Source organism: Sceloporus undulatus, chromosome 9, assembly GCF_019175285.1.
Source record: "Sceloporus undulatus isolate JIND9_A2432 ecotype Alabama chromosome 9, SceUnd_v1.1, whole genome shotgun sequence".
Lineage (NCBI taxonomy): Eukaryota > Metazoa > Chordata > Lepidosauria > Squamata > Phrynosomatidae > Sceloporus > Sceloporus undulatus.
Genome location: NC_056530.1, coordinates 478950 through 498250, shown reverse-complemented (window position 1 = coordinate 498250; position 19301 = coordinate 478950). Strand labels below are relative to the sequence as shown.

The following is a 19301-nucleotide window of genomic DNA, read 5'->3' as shown; positions in this document are numbered from 1 at the left end:
ATTCTTGTAAACAAGCTTGTAAAATGTGGGCTAGACAAGGCAACTGTTACGTGGATTTGTAATTGGTTGACCAGACGAACCCAAAGGGTGCTCATCAATGGCATCTTTTCATCCTGGAGAGAAGTGACCAGTGGGGTCCCACAGGGCTCTGTCCTGGGCCCAGTACTATTCAACATCTTTATCAATGACTTGGAGGAAAAAATTGGGGGGATACTTATCAAATTTGCAGATGACACCAAATTAGGAGGAATAGCTAATACTCTAGAGGACAGGATCAAAATTCAAAATGACCTGAATAGACTAGAAAGCTGGACCACAGCTAACAAAATGAACTTCAACACAGAGAAATGTAAGGTACTGCACTTAGGGCGAAAAAATGAAATGCACAGATATAGGATGGGAGACACCTGGCTTAAGGAGACAACATGTCAAAGGGATCTAGGAGTCCAAGTAGACCACAAGCTGAACATGAGTCAACAGTGCGATGCGGCAGCTAACAAGGCCAATGCGATTTTAGGCTGCATCAATAGAAGTATCGTATCTAGATCCAGAGAAGTAATAGTGCCACTATATTCTGCTCTGGTCAGGCCCCACCTGGAATATTGTGTCCAATTCTGGGTGCCACAATTCAAAAAGGACATTGAGAAACGAGCGTGTCCAAAGGAGGGCGACTAAAATGGTGAAAGGTCTGGAAACCTTACCCTATGAGGAACGACTCGGGGAGCTGGGGATGTTTAGCCTGGAGAAGAGAAGTTTAAGAGGTGATATGATAGCCCTATTTAAATACTTGAAGGGATGTCATATTGAGGAGGGAGCAAGCTTGATTTCTGCTGCTCCAGAGACTAGGCCCCGGAGCAATGGATGCAAGCTGCAGGAAAAGAGATTCCACCTCAACATTAGGAGGAATTTTCTGACAATAAGGGCTGTTCGACAGTGGAACAAACTCCTTCGGAGTGTAGTGGAGTCTCCCTCCTTGGAGGTCTTCAAATGGAGGCTGGATGTCCATCTGTCAGGGATGCTTTGATCTGGATTTCCTGCATAGCAGGGGTTTGGACTGGATGGCCCTTGCGGTCTCTTCCAACTCTATGATTCTATGATTCTATGTGAGCAGAAGGTTCTGGGTTAAATAGTGGGAGGACTACCAGGGCAAAGAGTATAAGGCCAGATGGACCTACTGTACATAGCTTTCTATGCTCCCATGAAATGAAGAGAGTAAACATTTAGGAATTCTGCACTGTGCCTCCAATTATAGCAACCAATTTAGGTTTGGGGTTGAATGCTGATCCCTAAGGCACATGTTTTGATCTCATGCAGAACTGCTGGTGCCTGGATGGATGGGGAAATCCCTTTGAATCTTGTTTCCCTAGAGACTAGGCTTCGGGGCTGCTTTTCTTGCGGTTCTCATTATTCTCAGGATCTATCCATTGTGCATCTTTGTTCTGAGCTTTTGCCTTCTGATCTAGCTGAACAGTAACACTCCAGCCTTCCAGACTATAGGCAAATCCATGTTCAGCAAATCATCAAGGTAGAGGCATTAAGCCTGCTTTAGCACAACCTTGTGGAGCTGAATGCCCTAAAAACAGCCCGAGACAGCTGTTGCAATGAAGTTTTCTGGTAATTTTGTAATGCAGATCGTGTTTAAAATTTTGCCGTCGTTCTGTGGAATAGTCAGACACTCTCAGAGGAAGGCTGGAGACTCAGCAGATTGTGAGAAGGTTGGTTTAGTTGGACTATAACTCCCAGAACTCCCCCTCTCCATCAAGTCTGGAAGTCCCAGACTACCCCATCTAGCCTGACCTTGTAATTATAGTCCTTAAAAAGAATTTTTCTCTAGTTTTGGAATTGTGAAATAACATTTGATGAAAAATGTCATGCCAGAAAGATCCAGTGGGAAACATTGCAACTGCAGTGCATCCTGCTGGAATTAGTTGGAAGTAGATAGCATAGAAAGACAAGGATCAGAGCCGTATGCATGCTATGTGCCTATTTGAACCACAGTTCTGCTCACCAAACTGCCCTTTGGAGAGCTGTAACTGTACCAGTTCTTCCTTTCTGCCACCTTTCTACACTCTGAATGGTCAATCTCCCTCTGTAACATAGCCTAAACCCAATGGCTAGTTCCAGTTACAGCATATCCATTAAATCAGTTTCTGAGTGGTAAGCTAAGACTATTAAGAGGAAAAGTGGAAGACCTCGTTCAAGATGGACAGACTTGGTCAAGGAGTCTGAATGTACAAGACTTGAGCAACGTGGTCAGATATAGGGGGACTTGGAGGACTCTCATTCATAAGGCAAAGTGGACTTGACAGCAATTGTTGTGGGACTACAAGTTGTTTCTGGCTTATGACAACCCTAAGGTGACCCTATCATGGAGTTTTAATGGCAAGATTTATTCAGAGGAGGTTTGCTATTGCCTTCCCCTGAGGCTGAGAGCATGTGACTCACCCAAGGTTACCCAGTCGGTTTCCATAGCTAAGTGGGAATTCGAACCCTTGCCTCCAGAGTCGTAATTCAAACACTCAAACCACTAAACCAGTTAGCAACAACAAATACAATTAATTCATTAAGTCTGACATGGTTGGAGCTAGCAATTTTATTTAGACTTTTGGTTGCTATCTCTTCTCATTTGTTTAGCCGTAAACCCCACTATTTCCCTCTAAGTAAAGATTTGTACCATTCCTCTTAATACATGTTCTCCTGATCTGTATATGCCACCAGAAAAAGCTATCTTCCAGAAGTGACTCAGTGGGTCTATACAGGCAAAGGGTACATTACCGCATGAGCCCCGTTCTCGCTGCAGTTGTGTCTCCTTTTAAAAAGTAGAAACATACTGGTTTCAGGGCAGCTAATCTCACATTTCACTGCTGCCACCATTGTAGTGGGAGTTGTATGGATTACATACAATATAATATGTGAAGTGCTATCAGTAGTCTATAGAATTATGTAGACCTTAAGTTTTGAACTGTTTCTCCCTTGTTGTTTTGTTTTGTTCAGCAGCCGCTGCAGGCGCTTACCTGCCACCCCTGCAGCAGGTATTTCAAGCTCCTCGCCGGCCCGGGATAGGAACTGTTGGGAAGCCCATCAAACTCTTAGCCAATTACTTTGAAGTGGACATCCCCAAGATCGATGTCTATCACTATGAAGTTGACATCAAGCCAGACAAGTGTCCGCGCAGAGTCAACAGGTAAGGCAAGTATTAGTGTTTAGCAATTTTACTCCTTGTCCAGCCAAAAAATGGGAAGAAGCAAGAGATCGCTGAGAAAATGTGAACTGTAGCCTATCTTTTCTCCCTTGCTGCAAGTTTCTGAGAACCCCAATTCTGCACACGCTTGCCACAGCTATATTTTTTTAATCCGGTCCACTTTGTTAAAGTGCTATTGCTTCTCTTGCACAGGTGGGAGGTGACCCTGCAAGCTGACCTTCAGGTAGGGAAGGGAATGGCTTTCTTGTGCCATCTCTTTTCTTCCTTCCGCCCAACCCACGCTAGGTATTGTGTGTCTCTTCTCCCCCGGTTTCCCACCCCCGGCTGTGCCTTGGTGGCTCAGGAGATAAATGGGCTTTGGGCTCTATCACCGGTCAGCTTACAACAGCTGTGTGGTGTTGGCTGTACTCCCAGACTTTTAGAATAGCTGTCCTTAGACTTCCGGCATTTGTAGTGCTGTTTAAACTCTATTCTTCATTTCTTATATTTCATTTCATTCTGAACTTGGAGGACAAGGGTATGAAGATTCTGCACCTCCCTTTGGGCTCACCTGTGGGAGACATTTTGCACAGGTTGTCTTCACTGGTGTGGTTGTAGCTCTGTGAACCATGAATGGAGCCAAGGAGTGGAGAGGCAGGCCACCAAGGACCCATTCCTTCCAGTTACTGGAAAACTTATTCAACCTCCCATTTCTGAGTTTTCAGCAGACACTGCTTGTCAAACAGGATCCATTTTTTACTTTTTTGCTTGAGGACTACTTGCCCACTATCCCTTTAGTAGTCAGGAACAGAGTTCAGAAATAACTTATTAAAGATAACCCATTATGAGTATTATTTACGTGTTTATTTAATTTATATCCTGCCTTTCTCCTGGCACAGGGTTCAAGGTGGCTCACAACCATTTAAAACAAAATACAATTTAAAAGCTATTGATGCAAGAATAAAACCAGAGTTCTATTTAAAACACCCATATAACATACTATAATGGAAAAACATTAAAACGGCCTCTGCAGCAAAAATTAAAACCTTGGGAGCGGCCAATGAGAAAGCTCTCTCTCATGTTCTCATTCAGTGTGTCTGAGATGGTGGTGGGACTGAGAGAAAGCCCCTCTTTAAAGCTTGGGTAGGCTCTTATAGGGAAACACGGAGGCAGTTTATTCTTTCTTCCATTGCAATAGGGTTATAACAACATGAGAGATAATTTCACCCATAGCTTCACCCTGCAGTTAAATTTACTTTTATTAGTGTGTAGGCTGACCAAAGTGATGGAGAAAATATATACCATAGCACATGTGCTAGGTTGTGCTGTGCCACATGTTGCTGAATGGAAAAAAATCATATTAAAATAAATTAATTAAAAAACCGGTTTTGGTTACTTTTGAGAAACATAAAAGTAAAGAACTGCTTTGTTAAAAGACGTGTAATTCTTTTAACTAATTTTGAAAACCTGTATTTTGGAGTTATAGATGTAATTCGTTATTTTTGAAAGCGACTTTCTCAGTGGAAACATAGCAGTACAGCAAAGGTTCATCCCTGCCTAACTGCTCCTTGGACTTCTCCAAAAAGAAATTTGGGCCATTATCCCTGCCAAAGATCAAGCTGTAAGATCAAGCGAAACTAGGATCAAGAGGATCCAGATTAAAATTCTCATTCAGTTGGGGAACTTATCCTAACCTCGTTTAGAGATTTGCGAGTGGACTGATTTTAGACTTGTTGGATCTTTGTTGGAACCAGAGTCTGCCAACCAGGCGCATAATGTGGAAGTTATGCACGTTTAAAAAAAAGGTTCTCTTGCAGGGCTGAGCACATTCTGTCCCCAGGAATTTGTTTTTCATAACAGAAAGAAAAGAGGCTTGCAATCCTTTCATGGAAAAAAATCATCTTTTTGTTGCCCCAACTTTTACTGAAGAGCATAATTTAGGTGGATAAAAGTATTTTTTTTAATTGCAGCTATTGTAAGCCATAAACATCTGCTAAGACTTTTAAGGGCTAAGCACTCATGTGCAGATATTGTGATCTCAAGTTCTTTCTGTCCCATTTAGGAAGAAATCTGTCAATTAACTTAAGTTCTTACAGTGGACCCTTGTTATACACTGGGGTTTGATTCCAAGATCCCTCGTGGATAACAAAATACATGTATGCTCAAGTCCCATTAAATATAATGACAAAGCAAAATGGTGTCCCTTATAAAAATGGAAAATCAAGGTTTGATATTTGAATTATTTTTTTTAACACTTTCAACCCATGGATGCTTGAATCCGTGTATAAAAAAATCTGTCTATAAGAAGGGCTGACTGTACTTTTAAAAAACCCACAAGCCAAATATAGTTCTAGCCAATTCCTGGTTGAGGATCCAGTTGATTGATCAGATCTGGTTGAGCTGCGAAGAACTTACACTCTTCCTCAAAGTCTAGTAAGGCAATCCACAGTCCAAGTCCTAATTTTCAACCCGGATTGTAACTCTAGTTTTCTAGCCTCTTTTCCTAGTCCCCTTACCAAATCTCCCTCTCTTTCTCTCTCTTTTTTTGCAGGGAAGTCGTGGAGTATATGGTGCAACATTTCAAACCTCAGATCTTTGGAGACCGGAAGCCAGTATATGATGGAAAAAAGAACATCTATACTGTCACTGCCCTGCCTATTGGGAATGAGAGGGTAAGAGGGCAGTGTTCTTTTGGGTGGGTGGATAGTTTCTCAATTTTTCTTGTTTAAAAATCGAGCTGTCTTCGGATAAGGAGATGCCTGAGTGCTTCTTCCTAGCCCTGTGCTACCTCTGTTATATGGCAATGGCGGAAAACTCTCTGGTAGTAGAATTCAAAAACTTAGTCGTGTTGTGTTGTTTGCCTTCAAGTTTTTTCTGACATATGAGTGACCCTATCATGGGGTTTTCTTGGCAAGTTTCTTCAGAGAGGGGTTTGCCATTGCCATCCTCTGAGGCTGAGAGAGCATGACTGGTACAAGGTCATCTAGTGGGTTTTTATGGCCAAGTGGGGATTCGAACCCTGGTCTCCAGAGTCATAATCTTGTTAGTGTGGATCAGTATTGTAACATCTTTGAGACTGAGAGAAAGAAAGAAACTGGTAGCATTCTTACCTAAAGAGCCTTTGGTGGTTGACCACGACTCATGTAACAGGTTTTTGTCCTCCTTTATCTCTTGTAGGTTGACTTTGAGGTGACAATTCCAGGCGAAGGCAAAGATAGGATATTCAAGGTTTCTATCAAATGGATGGCCATTGTGAGTTGGCGAATGCTTCATGAGGCCTTGGTAAGCGGACAGATCCCTGTTCCTCTGGAATCTGTCCAGGCCCTTGATGTTGCCATGAGACATCTAGCATCCATGAGGTAAGATTATTTCTCACCTGTGTATCTTAGCAAATGATGGATTGAGGGAGTGCTCCCAAAAGAAAGATCTGCAAAGCAAATTTGAGCACATGAGCTCTTTTCAGATGTACTTGGGAATCTAAAATGATTTCCTCTTATAGTTGTAGGGAGAGGGAGCAGGTGAGAAGTGAGCTCAATCCTGTTCCTGACAAAATTTCATTTTCTACAATTCGTAGAGGTGGAGGGGGAAGAACTGGAAAGTTCTCCACATAAACAGGGCTTCATGCTTATATACCACTTCAAATATGATGAAAATTTTATTTGTGTTTTAAATAACGTGTAAGTATGAAGAAAGAAGTGGATCTCTCATGACAGAGAGGAAACTGTTAGGAGCAAGTTTGCGGTTCCGAGAAATTCTTGTGTGTTTTGTGCCTTAGTCTAGATTTTATGTATCAAAACATTTGCTGCCCTTCATGGGTGTCACTAATGTTTCTAATATTCTTTTATCTCCTCAGGTATACCCCAGTGGGCCGTTCTTTCTTCTCTCCCCCTGAAGGATACTATCACCCACTGGGAGGTGGCCGGGAGGTCTGGTTTGGCTTCCACCAATCTGTCAGGCCAGCTATGTGGAAGATGATGCTCAACATCGATGGTAACTTGCCTCACATATACTTACCTACCTCTTTGTTGTAGAATTGGGGTTATATAATGTAATATGCAGGAAGGGTTGGTGACTTGCATACTATGTTAACTTGGGGTGTTATTATCTAGAGAAATGCAGGAGATTGTTGACATTATGTCTGCTGCCTTGGCTGTCCTGAACTCTTTATCTGCTCTAACCGCATAACAGTGTCAGCAACAGCCTTTTATAAAGCCCAGCCTGTAATAGAGTTCATGTGTGAAGTCTTGGATATCCGGAACATTGATGAGCAGCCAAAGCCTCTGACTGACTCTCAGAGAGTTCGCTTCACCAAGGAGATCAAAGGTAAAACAGACAAGGAAATAAGGAGTTTGTAATCCTTGCTTAGCATAATTATTATTATTATAGTTTATTTATATAGCTCTGTAGATTTAATGTGCTTCCTCTTTCGCCATACAGTCTTGCATTCTGGTATCTGGCCTGCAATTCAGTCTCATAACCAGAGCTTGGAAAAGTTTTGTTTTGGACTACAAGCGCCATAATCCACCAAGTACCACAACTACTGATTGGAGAATTCTAAGGCTGGTACTCCCCCATCCCAAAAAAGGCTTTCATTTCTAAGCCTGCAAAAGGGTCTTGCAGCACCTTGGAGACTAACTGCAAAAGAAGATGTTGTGTAAGCTTTTGTGGACTCAGTCTACTTCCTCAGATGCGTAGAGAACCTTTCCCATGGTTCACCTCAAGATGACTCCATGCATCTGAGGAAGTAGGCCAAGTCTATGAAAGCTTATGCTACAACTTCTTTTGCACAGTTTGTCTCAAAGATACTACAAGTTCCCTTTGTATATTGATATTGCAGACTAACACAGCTATGCCTGTTTTCTAAGCATGTTTGACCAGAGTGAGTGGAATAAGGGGGTACAGGAGGAAGAGAGAAAAAGGGAAAGAAAAGAAAGTGTGTGTAAATTTGGGTGGGCAACTTGTGGCCCTTCAGAAGTGGGGTTTCCCCTTGTATAATCTTAGTTCCCCCCCCTTACTGTTGAGTGCCCTTGTTGCTATGTAAAGAAGCAGCAATACGTCTAAAAAACTAAAAAATAACCCCAATGTTTTTAAAGCTCTTGGATGCAGATTGTAAAATGAGCAACTGTAATAAGAGATTTTTTGTAACAAATTCTGATGGCAATCTGAATAAGTTTTATGTTGTGCTTCTGCAATGCAATTCAGCCTCAAGTTAAGCCCCTTCCTTCCTTCCTTCCTTCCTTCCTTCCTTCCTTCCTTCCTTCCTTAGGTTTGAAAGTGGAAGTGACCCACTGTGGGCAGATGAAGAGGAAATACCGCGTGTGCAACGTTACCCGGCGACCAGCTAGTCACCAAACGTAAGGCAAAAGTGGAGGGAGAAAAAGAGACCCTGGTATGGGGGAACCTTTGGTTACTTCAGGCATGGAACCAAAAGTCCCATGTCACTGCAGCTCCTTAAGTCTCCTTAAGCATCTCCATTTGTTTTTCATATAGGTTCCCCCTGCAGTTGGAGAGTGGTCAGACGGTGGAGTGCACTGTAGCACAATACTTTAAGCAAAAATACAACCTCCAGTTGAAGTACCCCCACCTACCGTGTCTACAAGTCGGTCAAGAACAGAAGCACACATATCTGCCTCTGGAGGTGAAAGCTTATTTTCTGGAATGGGGAAGATGATTGAAGAAACCTTGGGGCCTTGATGTGTGTGCATGGATAATTATTGTAGCTATATTTTATTTTCTGCTCTTATAGTTCTGCCCACTGCCCTTTTTGGTGCCGATCTTTCTTCCACCTCAGCAGCCCGAATTGCACTTCCCCTTGGGTTAGGTGATTGACTAATCCTCTCTGACTGCTGCCACATTGCATAAAGAATGCAGTTTGACACTGCTTTAACTGTCATGGCTCAATACTATGGAATCCTGGGATTTGTAGTTTGTTGTGGCACCAGAGCTCTCTGACAGAGAAGACTAACTATCTCTCAAAACTACAAATCCCAGAATGTCATAGCATAGATCCATGGCAGTTAAAGTGCTGCCGAACAGCATTAATTCTGCAGTGTAGATGCAGCCCTTGATACAAAACAGTTGCTTTGCCAGTAATCTTTGCTGAGCAAAGCTGCTTTACTAAACACCATGTGAAATTGGCCATTAATACTACCATTTTACAAACAGGACTGTCTCAACCTCACTCATAGGTTCTACTGGAAATTAATTCCCAGAGGTTGGGGGGGGGAGAGAGGAGTATTTGTTTAAGTGTTGATGGGTGAAATCGATATTTGTCTTTAACATATATTTGTATGAGCCTTCCTATACATTACAGTAGCCTTGAGGGTCTCCATGTTGGGGCAAAAGGTACAATAATGACTTCAAATAAAATATATAAAGTTTGGATCACTGTCTATTTTGCCAGGTATGTAACATTGTGGCTGGCCAGCGGTGCATCAAAAAATTAACGGACAATCAGACTTCCACAATGATAAAAGCTACAGCAAGATCTGCTCCAGATAGACAGGAAGAAATTAGCAGACTGGTACGTGTTTCTTATCCCTTTACTTTGTTTGGTGTGAAGGAAGGAGGAATAGGACACCTGTGGTGTTTTTGTTCTTTAAGTTAATCATTTTGGGTCTGTAATTTGGAATAATTTGTAAATCAATGAGAGTAAGGAACTAGAACTGGTATACACCAGATCCTTAGAGACCAAACTGTGAAAAGGTGAACTTTAATCCCCCCATCCGAGTAAGCTTGCAGTCCTCATGGTTCCAGAGCTAAATTCAAACATGTGAAAGGTATGATAGATGAGAAGATGCAAATGATACGACATGGAGCAAGATAGCATTTCAAAGATCATATTCATTGCTTTAAAATGTTCCAGAGCCCTAACTGTGCATTTTCTTAAACTCAAGAACCTATGGTTATGGACATGAGGTGTGCAGGGTCTTTTCTATGTATGTATAAGAACAAGAGATGCAAGATTTCTGACATGAATCTGTCAAAATCATCTTGGGGGACTAGTGAAGAAGTGATAAGATCTCACCATTATATAGGTAGATATTTCTGCCATTTATAGGCAGAGCCCAGTGCTCTCATCCTCTGAAGTTTTCCACAGAACAAGGAGGCAGGTTGTTGTTAATGATCTGCTTGTTACTTATACCAAGCTATATCTGGCCTGTGTTTTCTCTTTAAGTGAATCGTTGATGGTGTATCTTCTGGAGTTGGAGGAATGAAGTTCTTTATTTCTGTTACAGATGAAGAATGCAAGTTATAATCTGGACCCTTACATACAGGAGTTTGGCATTAAAGTGAAGGATGATATGACTGAGGTGACTGGACGTGTCCTGCCAGCTCCAATCTTACAGTATGGAGGCCGGGTAAGTACTCCTGAGTACTGTTCCTGTAGTTAATAGGTGATGGTGAGGTATTTAGAGTAGTGATACTAATCTTGGATCCCAATGGGCAAGAAATAGCAACTATAATTCTTTTACTCTTTTAAAAAATACACAAAACACTTTTCGATTTCAACTATGTTTGCAGTAAATGAATGGAGCTGTTGACATTCTTGTTTCTACAAACAAGATATAGCAACCAAAGAGGAGAATAGCTTTAAAGTAACCAATAAATGTTTGGTGAGGATAGCCCTTGAACTCAGGTCTTCCTAGCCTTATTGCTCCAAGCACTGTGTCTTGCTAGATCTGACAATCATGGAGAAAAGAGTGGCACCAAAGCAGCTTTTGGAAAGCATCCCATTAACCGAGGGATTTTTGTCCATAGCAATGCTTCCAGCTTTCCTTGGTGCTTCTTGTCATTCTCTTTATTCTACTATCCCTATCAGGTCATGCCCAGTAAATTAGTTTGATTATTGTTTATCACAATGGTGGTGGGGGCTGATCCTTCCAGTATTCTTAATTATTTTTTCCTCTTGTTGATGCTTGAATTAGGATGGTTAAAAAAATCCACACACAAAAATAACTCTATTCCTAGAGTCTTATCTTCCTTCCAGTTTTAGCCAGTTCACACCCTCCCCCAAAATAGCTAAAGGGAGCAGTGTTCCCCCGTCCTCCCTCCCCCACAATAAATCAAGCCTTCTCTCTTGCTCTTTTAGCTCCTGTCAAAACATAATGATTTGTGCAAAGAGCCTTGCTGGCAAGGGATGATAGAAACTGTAGTCTAACACATCTGTAGGGCACCAGGTTGGTCAAAGCTGCTTTTGGCCTAGACCCATTCTCTTTATAACATAATGGCAGCTTTCCTGTTTTCATCTATCCTGAATTTCTTGTGAGCTGCTATCTTGAACCCCCACCCTGCAATTTAACCTACTCATTTATAAGGGAACTTGAACCAAGCATTCAGGTGGTGGAGTTCCCTACTATGAGAGATCCACTTGGTGACCTTTACTGATGTCTCTGGATATCATTAAAACCTTTTTGTTCTTGGTTTGGTTCAGTTTTCTTTTCCTCCTTGTGTAATATCCTTCTGTTCATTTCAAGTTCATTTCTTTCCATAAATTGTTTTGTTCATGTGGAAATTGTTGTCCCTGATGTTTGTTACCAGGGGAGGGTGGTGTGAGGAGCTGAAAGGCTGCACATTTATTTTTCAATTAAAAGAAAAAAAAATAACTGTAGGAACCGATGACAAATTATTGACTGGCCAGGCTTCTCAAATGGTTGTCTGCATGTACCTAGAATTCCATGATGGTTTTTCACTGTGCCCTGATAAGTGTGGTTTCTTTTATGCTTTTCCACACAGAACCGTGCCATCGCCACACCCAACCAGGGGGTATGGGACATGAGGGGAAAGCAGTTCTACAACGGCATTGAAATCAAAGTCTGGGCCATTGCCTGCTTTGCCCCTCAGAAGCAATGCAGGGAAGAAGTTCTGAAGTAAGTAGAGGATATGTTGTAGTACAGCCATAGTTTTACCTTGGAGCTCATGACAGAAGTCCCAGAGTGAGTTCCCAGATCTTCCAGGCAGTCCTGGGGAAAGACTTCCCTCTGCAATCTAGTAATGTTGCTGCCAGGCAGCGTAAACAAAACTGAGCTGGGTGTTCAAGTGGTGTAACACGGTGTAAGGCAGATTTGTGTGTACAAGTTGACTCTCCCTTATCCAGACTTCCAAAATATTCCAGAAATCCAAAATTGTCTACATGGGTGGCTGCGGTAGTGACACCTTTGCTTTCTAATGGTTCATTGTATACAAATTTAGTTTTGTCCACAAAGTTATTAAAAATGCCATGTATAAAGTTACCTTCAGGCTATGTATATGAAATATAAATGAATGTTATGTTTAGAGCTGGATCCCATCTCCGAAATATCTCATTATGTATATGCAACTATTTCAAAATCTGATATCCATAACACTTCTGGTCCCAAGCATAAGGGAGATTCAACCTGTATATGAAAACCAGGGGTAGTTGCACTAAGACAGAGACGCCCAGGCCAAACTGACTTTGCCCAACAGAGTTGGGGGAAACCCCTGTCTGAATCCGTGGAGATCCACTGCCGTTTAGTGTAAACTATACTCTGGAACATTGTAGACTGAGATGGGCTGATGTTCTAACTTGGTTAAGTGAAGCTTCCTAGTTGAGACATGAGAACACTGTTGTAATGTATTCATGGTGGTTGCCTTCAGAAGGCAGGCAGAAATATTTTGTGTCAGTTTAGGATGATCGTAGAGAGCTGAAGATGTTAGCCTACAGGGGCTGGCTGGTCATTTAAACTAGAGCTTGCCTCCTGCATACCATTTGTTCAAGACTTTCAATCTGGATTGGTGGGTGCCTCCTGAGAGATGATGGCTTCACATCTTCCTCTCCTTACAAGGCAAGCAGCAGCCCTCTGAGCAGGATGTTTAAGGCCATGGATTGAATTCTGATTTGAGAGTAAACCCAACACATTGTTTTACCCTGCCTAAACACTGCTTGGTAGTGGTTAAGAGGAACTCTTCTGAACCCAGTTATTCTTCTTCCCTTTGCAGAAATTTCACAGACCAGTTGCGCAAGATCTCCAAGGATGCAGGGATGCCAATCCAGGGTCAGCCGTGTTTCTGCAAATATGCACAAGGTGCAGACAGTGTGGAGCCCATGTTCCGGCACCTTAAGAACACCTACTCAGGGCTCCAGCTCATCATTGTCATCCTGCCAGGGAAGACACCAGTGTACGGTATGTGCACCCAGTGCACTGGGGGAAGAGGGCTTGGGAAAGAGACATATATTTCCACTGAGATCTATATTAATCAAGGACTTTTCTTAGTTTAAACATTAAAATAAGAATAAGTTCTCAATTGACATGGAAAGCTAGCTCAGCAGGCTAAATCCCAGTTTCTTGGAATGCTGATTTTCTTTATCTTTAGGCAAAAATTTCTACTTTGCACCTTGAGTGCAAGTAAATGTTCCTTGGAGAACATACGAACAAAAATATTACTAGAAAACCTCACATAATCCACCAGTGGTAATGCGATTAATAGCACAGCAACACATTGCTAAAATATACTCTGCAGACATCACTATCAATATATTTAGAGCATTGTCAGAGAGTTTAAAAGCCTAGCAAAATGGAAGTGTCTTTGCCTGGCACAAGGATGATAGCAAAATAAGAATCAGTCAAGCTTTACTCAGGAGATTTCACAGGATAGGTGCTTCCAACCAAGGACATACTCTCCCTGGTTGTTGCTGCAGCCATCTTACATTAGCCCATGAGAGCTAATGTAAACCAGAAAAATCTGAGATGTAAATCTTAGTGTTTTGTGTATGCTAGTGTGGGAGAGGAGTTCCATTAGATACCCGGGTCTTCAGCTGTATCACTACTTTGAACTAAGCCTGGAAGTCTATAGGGAATCAGTGTAGTTGTTTTAGACCAGGAATGATACAGTTCCATTTCCTGATTTCTGTTAACAATCTGGCAGCACTGTTCTGTACTTGTTGTGCCTGTGCAGTGTTTTCAAAAACAGGCCCATCTAGGACATGATAACAATAATACTCTGTAGCTTGGAAGTAATTCTATCCACATGTGAAGAGTCTTTAAATATGTGGAGGACAGATTGCCACTGCTGCTGCTTCTTGCTGTTTAAAATGATATAGTGCTGGTTTTACCCACATGTAATTTTTACATGTTTGGATTGAATTCCTAACCCAATTTGGGACTGCTGTTTTCTCTCCCTGCATCTCAAAGGAGGTTTTATCCAAATCTCAGTCTTTCTGCCAGTCCTTCCATGGCACAGTTGCAGCAGCATAGAGGCTGCTTTAACGTTCTGCTGTTCTATCTCCAGCGGAGGTGAAACGTGTGGGGGATACACTCCTGGGGATGGCCACTCAGTGCGTGCAGGTGAAGAATGTGGTGAAGACGTCACCACAGACGCTATCTAACCTCTGCCTCAAGATCAACGTCAAGCTTGGAGGGATCAACAACATTCTGGTGCCCCACCAGCGGTATGTGTGCTGGGTGGAACTGAATGACAGTGGCATCCTTTGTCCCCCTTGGGTGCTCTGTTTCAAGCAGGTACGGGTAACTGCAGTGGGTGCAGGGAGGCAGTTTTCTGCCCTGAGACCTCTGGGGGGTTGCACAGACCACCCAAAATGCAAAACAAAACTAGAAGTGGCCAGACTTTCACTTCTGGTTTTGAAATACTGGTCTTTGAATGTTAAATCTATTATAGGGGCAGAGGATGTTTTGGCGATAGGTAGGGGAATCTGGAGGAGCCAGGGACTGCAAAAACAGATGGGGGAATGTGGACCTGGGTCATACCTTACCCACCACCGATTAAAGTGAGAATTTGGAGTACATGCATAGAAAGCACTGCCACTCTGTACCAGATAACATGAACATATGATCCTGAATCTTGACTTTGGATCTTTAAAAACTCAAATAGATGATTTTGGAACCAGTTGTGACAGAAATCCCATTTAGGGCATGTCTGCATGTGCCATTTGCAGCAGTTTCCCCTCACATCACCCAATTCAACTGCAGACTGTCTACATTGAGGAAGGACAGTCATACAGTGAATCCTAGTCAGCCCTCCCTTAAATGTGCTTTTAAAAAACTTACCTTTTGCTCTGGATCTTCCCAGAAAATCTGGAGCACTCCAGAGCAATCCTGGGAGGCTGTTTAAACAGTGTCCTGTTATGCTGCCTGGTGTGAGTGACTCTTCTGAGATTAGAACAAGCTGTCCAGCTATTTCACTGATGCTGGGCACCTTATTTCTGGCTCAGAGGGAGCGACTTGCGCCAGTGGCAGCGGGTGGCACAACAAGATGCTTTGTAGATGGCCACCTGGTGTCACTCTGGAATGTGCATATTCCAGGGGCAACTCGGAGTTTTCTGGCCAGTGTAGACCTGTCCACTGTCCAGCAAAAGTGAATACACACATTAAGGCAGTGCTTTGTAAGAAGCCTGATGTGATGGACCAGCAATTTTTTCCTCCTAGTGTGCTGAGGACCTACACTGTATTTGTTTCTATAGGCTATTGCTGTTTCTCCCCCCCCCCCCCCCCCCGGAATGTCACTGTTGCCTGACAGGCAGTGGCTCATGGATTGGTACAAGTACACAGGCCACCATTTTGAGTAACATTGAATTATGGGTGGATTACACATTTTTTTAGCAAACTTAACAAAATTTGGCTGGCTGAACCTACCCACCAACTAGAATTCAGATATGTCAGATATGTGAAGATTATTATATTTTCCCAAATGTTTTGATGTAATTCACACATTTTTAAAAAGAAACCACATGCAGAATTTTATGTAATAGGGAAATATGTGGATACAGTGCATTATTAAGGGAAATTGCTTGCAAAGATGTATATTCCATAGTTGTGTCTCTTGAGGAATATGCATTAAAAATGCAAAAATCCAGTGTAGAAATAGAAGTGTTGTTGGAAAAATAAGAACCTGTGTGAAATTGAATCTGAGAGATTAACTCATCTCTACTATATAATAGCATCTAAAGAGTCTCCCCTTCCCCATTGAACTCTGAACCAAGAAACTATAATCTGTGAATGTGAATGAATTGTGTTTATTAAGCAGTAGCATCTGTCTGTTTGCTTCTACATGATTAATTACATTATTTATAGGCTACGTTCATTCACCACCATTCTCCCAGCATTGTAAGCAGTTTACAAACTAGATTTTATTAAAAAACTACAACTTATTGCCAAAGCATAATCATAGTAAAAGAGGCACTGAAAAAAAATTCCATAGTTCAGAACACTGCCAGTTTAAGAATGAACAAGTCAGTCCTGAGGAAGAGGCTTAAAAATCAAGATTTCACTTGGAGATGGAAATACTTCTTACTGTGGATGCCATTTATAACATGGATAGCCAAGGGCATGAATCTGTGTGAGCAATAGCCAATGTTCCTGCTTCCTCTCTGGTTTATATCACATGGAATACTCCATATACTTCCAGTATTCGGAGTATATGTTAAGCTAACTAGTGTACTTTATGCTGCCATTTTGATTCTCAGCAAACTCTTTTGACGGCAGCTCCAGGTTGCAATCAGGTTTTCCACAGCAGTTGTTAGAAGTGGAGCAGAGTCAGAGCAAAGCTGGCATGGACCTTTCATCCTTAAAAAAGAAAAGAAAAAGATGGTATGCCTTTGGCAGGACTGTCTGTCTCATTTTATTCTGCGGACTGCCATATGCATTGATGGTGCTATATAAATTGGTGGTGATGATGATGATGATGCAGTTTGGTAATTATCTTTACAACTGGAAAAATGCTTTTCCTCTCTCCTTTTATAAAAACAAGAAAGGAAAGATTTTGAGATGCTGTTTTAAGTACCTGATACTGCAGAACCTGTTCTTTTGAAGTTTGCAGAAGCATAAATGCCATGTGGCATTTATGGTCACAGTCAAGCCTCCATGATCCAGAGGAATATAATTCTTCCCAACATCCTCAAGTACAGGTTCTGCAGTTACGTCTTACTACCTGGTTCTCTTCTGCCCAAGATTGGTTTTCCCTCACATTCTCCATTGTCCCTCAGTCCTTTTTACACTATTTCATTTTATATAGGTGTATTAATACATGCAGATATGCATCAGTATTTATGCTGAACAAACTATGTTGTAGTTTCTTGGGGCAGAACTTGAACTGGGTCCTATCCTGGGAGAAAGAATATATATAGATATAAAGGAAATGTTAGGACCTGGTCATGGCAGGGAGGGAAAGAACATGAAATCCTGACTGTATAGCTTAGCAATAGCTGTTTAAGCAAGAGAAGACAAGGGCCAGGACTCCATTCTACAGCAATGTTGGGCAGTTAGCCTTTGTGAAGAGATAATATCTCCCCCACAAAACACATACACAAAGAAACATTTGGGTGGTACTGTATATTATACCTCCTCCTCTGTCTTGTTCCCAGCTCTGCTGTCTTTCAACAGCCAGTTATATTTCTGGGAGCTGATGTAACTCATCCACCAGCAGGTGATGGAAAGAAGCCCTCTATCACAGCGGTAAGTTTTATCTCTCAAATTCTGTTGTTATGGTGGCCTTGTGAAAGCTGGAGGGTGGGTTGGTCTTGATCCTCATGGGCAGAGTGCTACTCTGTACCATTGACTTGTTCCTTGAGACTTGGGCATGGTGAGAGTCTGAGATGCACCTATGAACACATACCTCTTTCCCCAATATAACTCACAATAGTTGTATGAATGTACAGTATCATCATACAGGGTGGCGGTACCTCCAAGACTGGAGTGCTTATGATAAGCTTCCTATATACAATATGGACATCTGTAGAGCACTCTTTTAGAGGTGGGCAATACAAGCAGAGACTACATTTTTAAAGAGTTCTAGTCTGTACTCTTCAAGATTACAAAATATTGTTCACAAAAAGATTGATGATGTAATTTTTGATGGCCTAGATTAATTTGGTGCATGAAACCACACTTAAGCAGCTACTCCTTCCTGGGAAGGAAATGAACGACTTCATTTTCTGTTCTTCAGGAGTATTGCAACCAGAAGGTGGGGCCAATGAGCCATGCCTTGCTGGAGGACACAGTGCCCTGCCATTTAAAAAGTGGCATTTTTGGAAAACATAAAGCATAAGGCACCAAATACCATCTGATTTTGAAAGCTAAGCAAGGTTAGCCCTGGTTAGTACTTGGTTGGGAGACCACCAAGGAATGCCAGGTGCTATAGGCTGTATTTCAGAGAAAGGCAAGGGCAAAACGCCTATGTATTCATTGTCTTAAAAAAATTATGAAATTCATGGTTACTTGAAGGCACATGTGTCCATACACTTCTATAAAGCAGACAGTTTCAGGCTGACCTTTGCAAGGCACTCCTTGCCAACCCAAAGACCTTCAACTTCAGAGATTCTAGAAGTTGTAGTCCAGAAAATCAGTGTTCCCACGCTGCCTGATGTGTCTTTCTGATGGCCGTGCTAGATTTTGTGTATGCTGCTGTTTTTCCTCGTCTGCTTGCTCTTTCCCCCCACTCCCATGGTGCTGTGCCTTGTTTCGCCTCACCACACCGCTGATCCTTGGCCCACAGCTGTCATATCTGTGTCCCTTCTGTCTTGTGGGAAAAAAGTATCTGTGAAGGGTCTGCACAGTAGATTCTCTTGTTGAGCTGTCCCTATTCCCTCTGCTTTTCTGTCTTCAGCCATTGTGAAGGTCATGGATTGAGCACCAGCAAGAGTAGGGAGGCCCTGAGGGGCCATGAGCTGCTTCCAAAGTAAAAAACTGTGTCTCCAAGTCAATTTTATCTCCCTGTCGTCCTCACCAGTTGACAGCTTTCTATTTCTATCACACTTGGTCCCCCAAGCATGACAAAAGTGATGGAGCTTGAAGTCAAAGAAAAGAGAGAAGTAAAGTAACATGCATTTCTCTCAGCAAAGGTGGGAATTCTATAGTTTAGTTCTTTGTTGGGTGCAGGTGGTGGGAAGCATGGATGCCCACCCGAGCCGTTACTGTGCCACCGTGCGGGTTCAGCGCCCCCGGCAGGAGATCATCGAGGACCTGTCGTACATGGTCAGAGAGCTCCTCATCCAGTTCTACAAGTCCACTCGCTTCAAGCCAACCCGCATCATCTTCTACCGCGATGGAGTGCCAGAAGGACAACTCCCACAGGTGAGAGCATCTCTGTTCCTCAGTACGACTGGCATAATACTAGGTGCAGGCCAGAAATCTGATATTATACTTAT

General features: G+C 42.3%; 1 protein-coding gene across 3 annotated transcripts in view; it reads left to right on the top strand.

Annotated features, from left to right (window-relative positions):
• LOC121915714 (protein argonaute-1) overlaps window positions 1-19301 on the top strand; it is a 48994-nt gene that overhangs the window by 21441 nt on the left and 8252 nt on the right. Inside the window, exons 2-15 of one of the 3 annotated variants that reach the window (XM_042440183.1) lie at window positions 2998-3184; window positions 5733-5853; window positions 6359-6540; window positions 7035-7171; window positions 7370-7504; window positions 8448-8535; window positions 8672-8819; window positions 9585-9704; window positions 10420-10542; window positions 11918-12051; window positions 13142-13326; window positions 14432-14591; window positions 17520-17610; window positions 19033-19227. In XM_042440183.1, coding sequence (XP_042296117.1) covers window positions 2998-3184; window positions 5733-5853; window positions 6359-6540; window positions 7035-7171; window positions 7370-7504; window positions 8448-8535; window positions 8672-8819; window positions 9585-9704; window positions 10420-10542; window positions 11918-12051; window positions 13142-13326; window positions 14432-14591; window positions 17520-17610; window positions 19033-19227 — 2006 coding nt within the window. Of the gene's footprint in view, window positions 1-2994; window positions 3190-5732; window positions 5854-6358; window positions 6541-7034; window positions 7172-7369; window positions 7505-8447; window positions 8536-8671; window positions 8820-9584; window positions 9705-10419; window positions 10543-11917; window positions 12052-13141; window positions 13327-14431; window positions 14592-17519; window positions 17611-19032; window positions 19228-19301 lie in introns of those variants that run through there. The other 2 variants (XM_042440182.1, XM_042440185.1) reach the window with 2 other exon arrangements.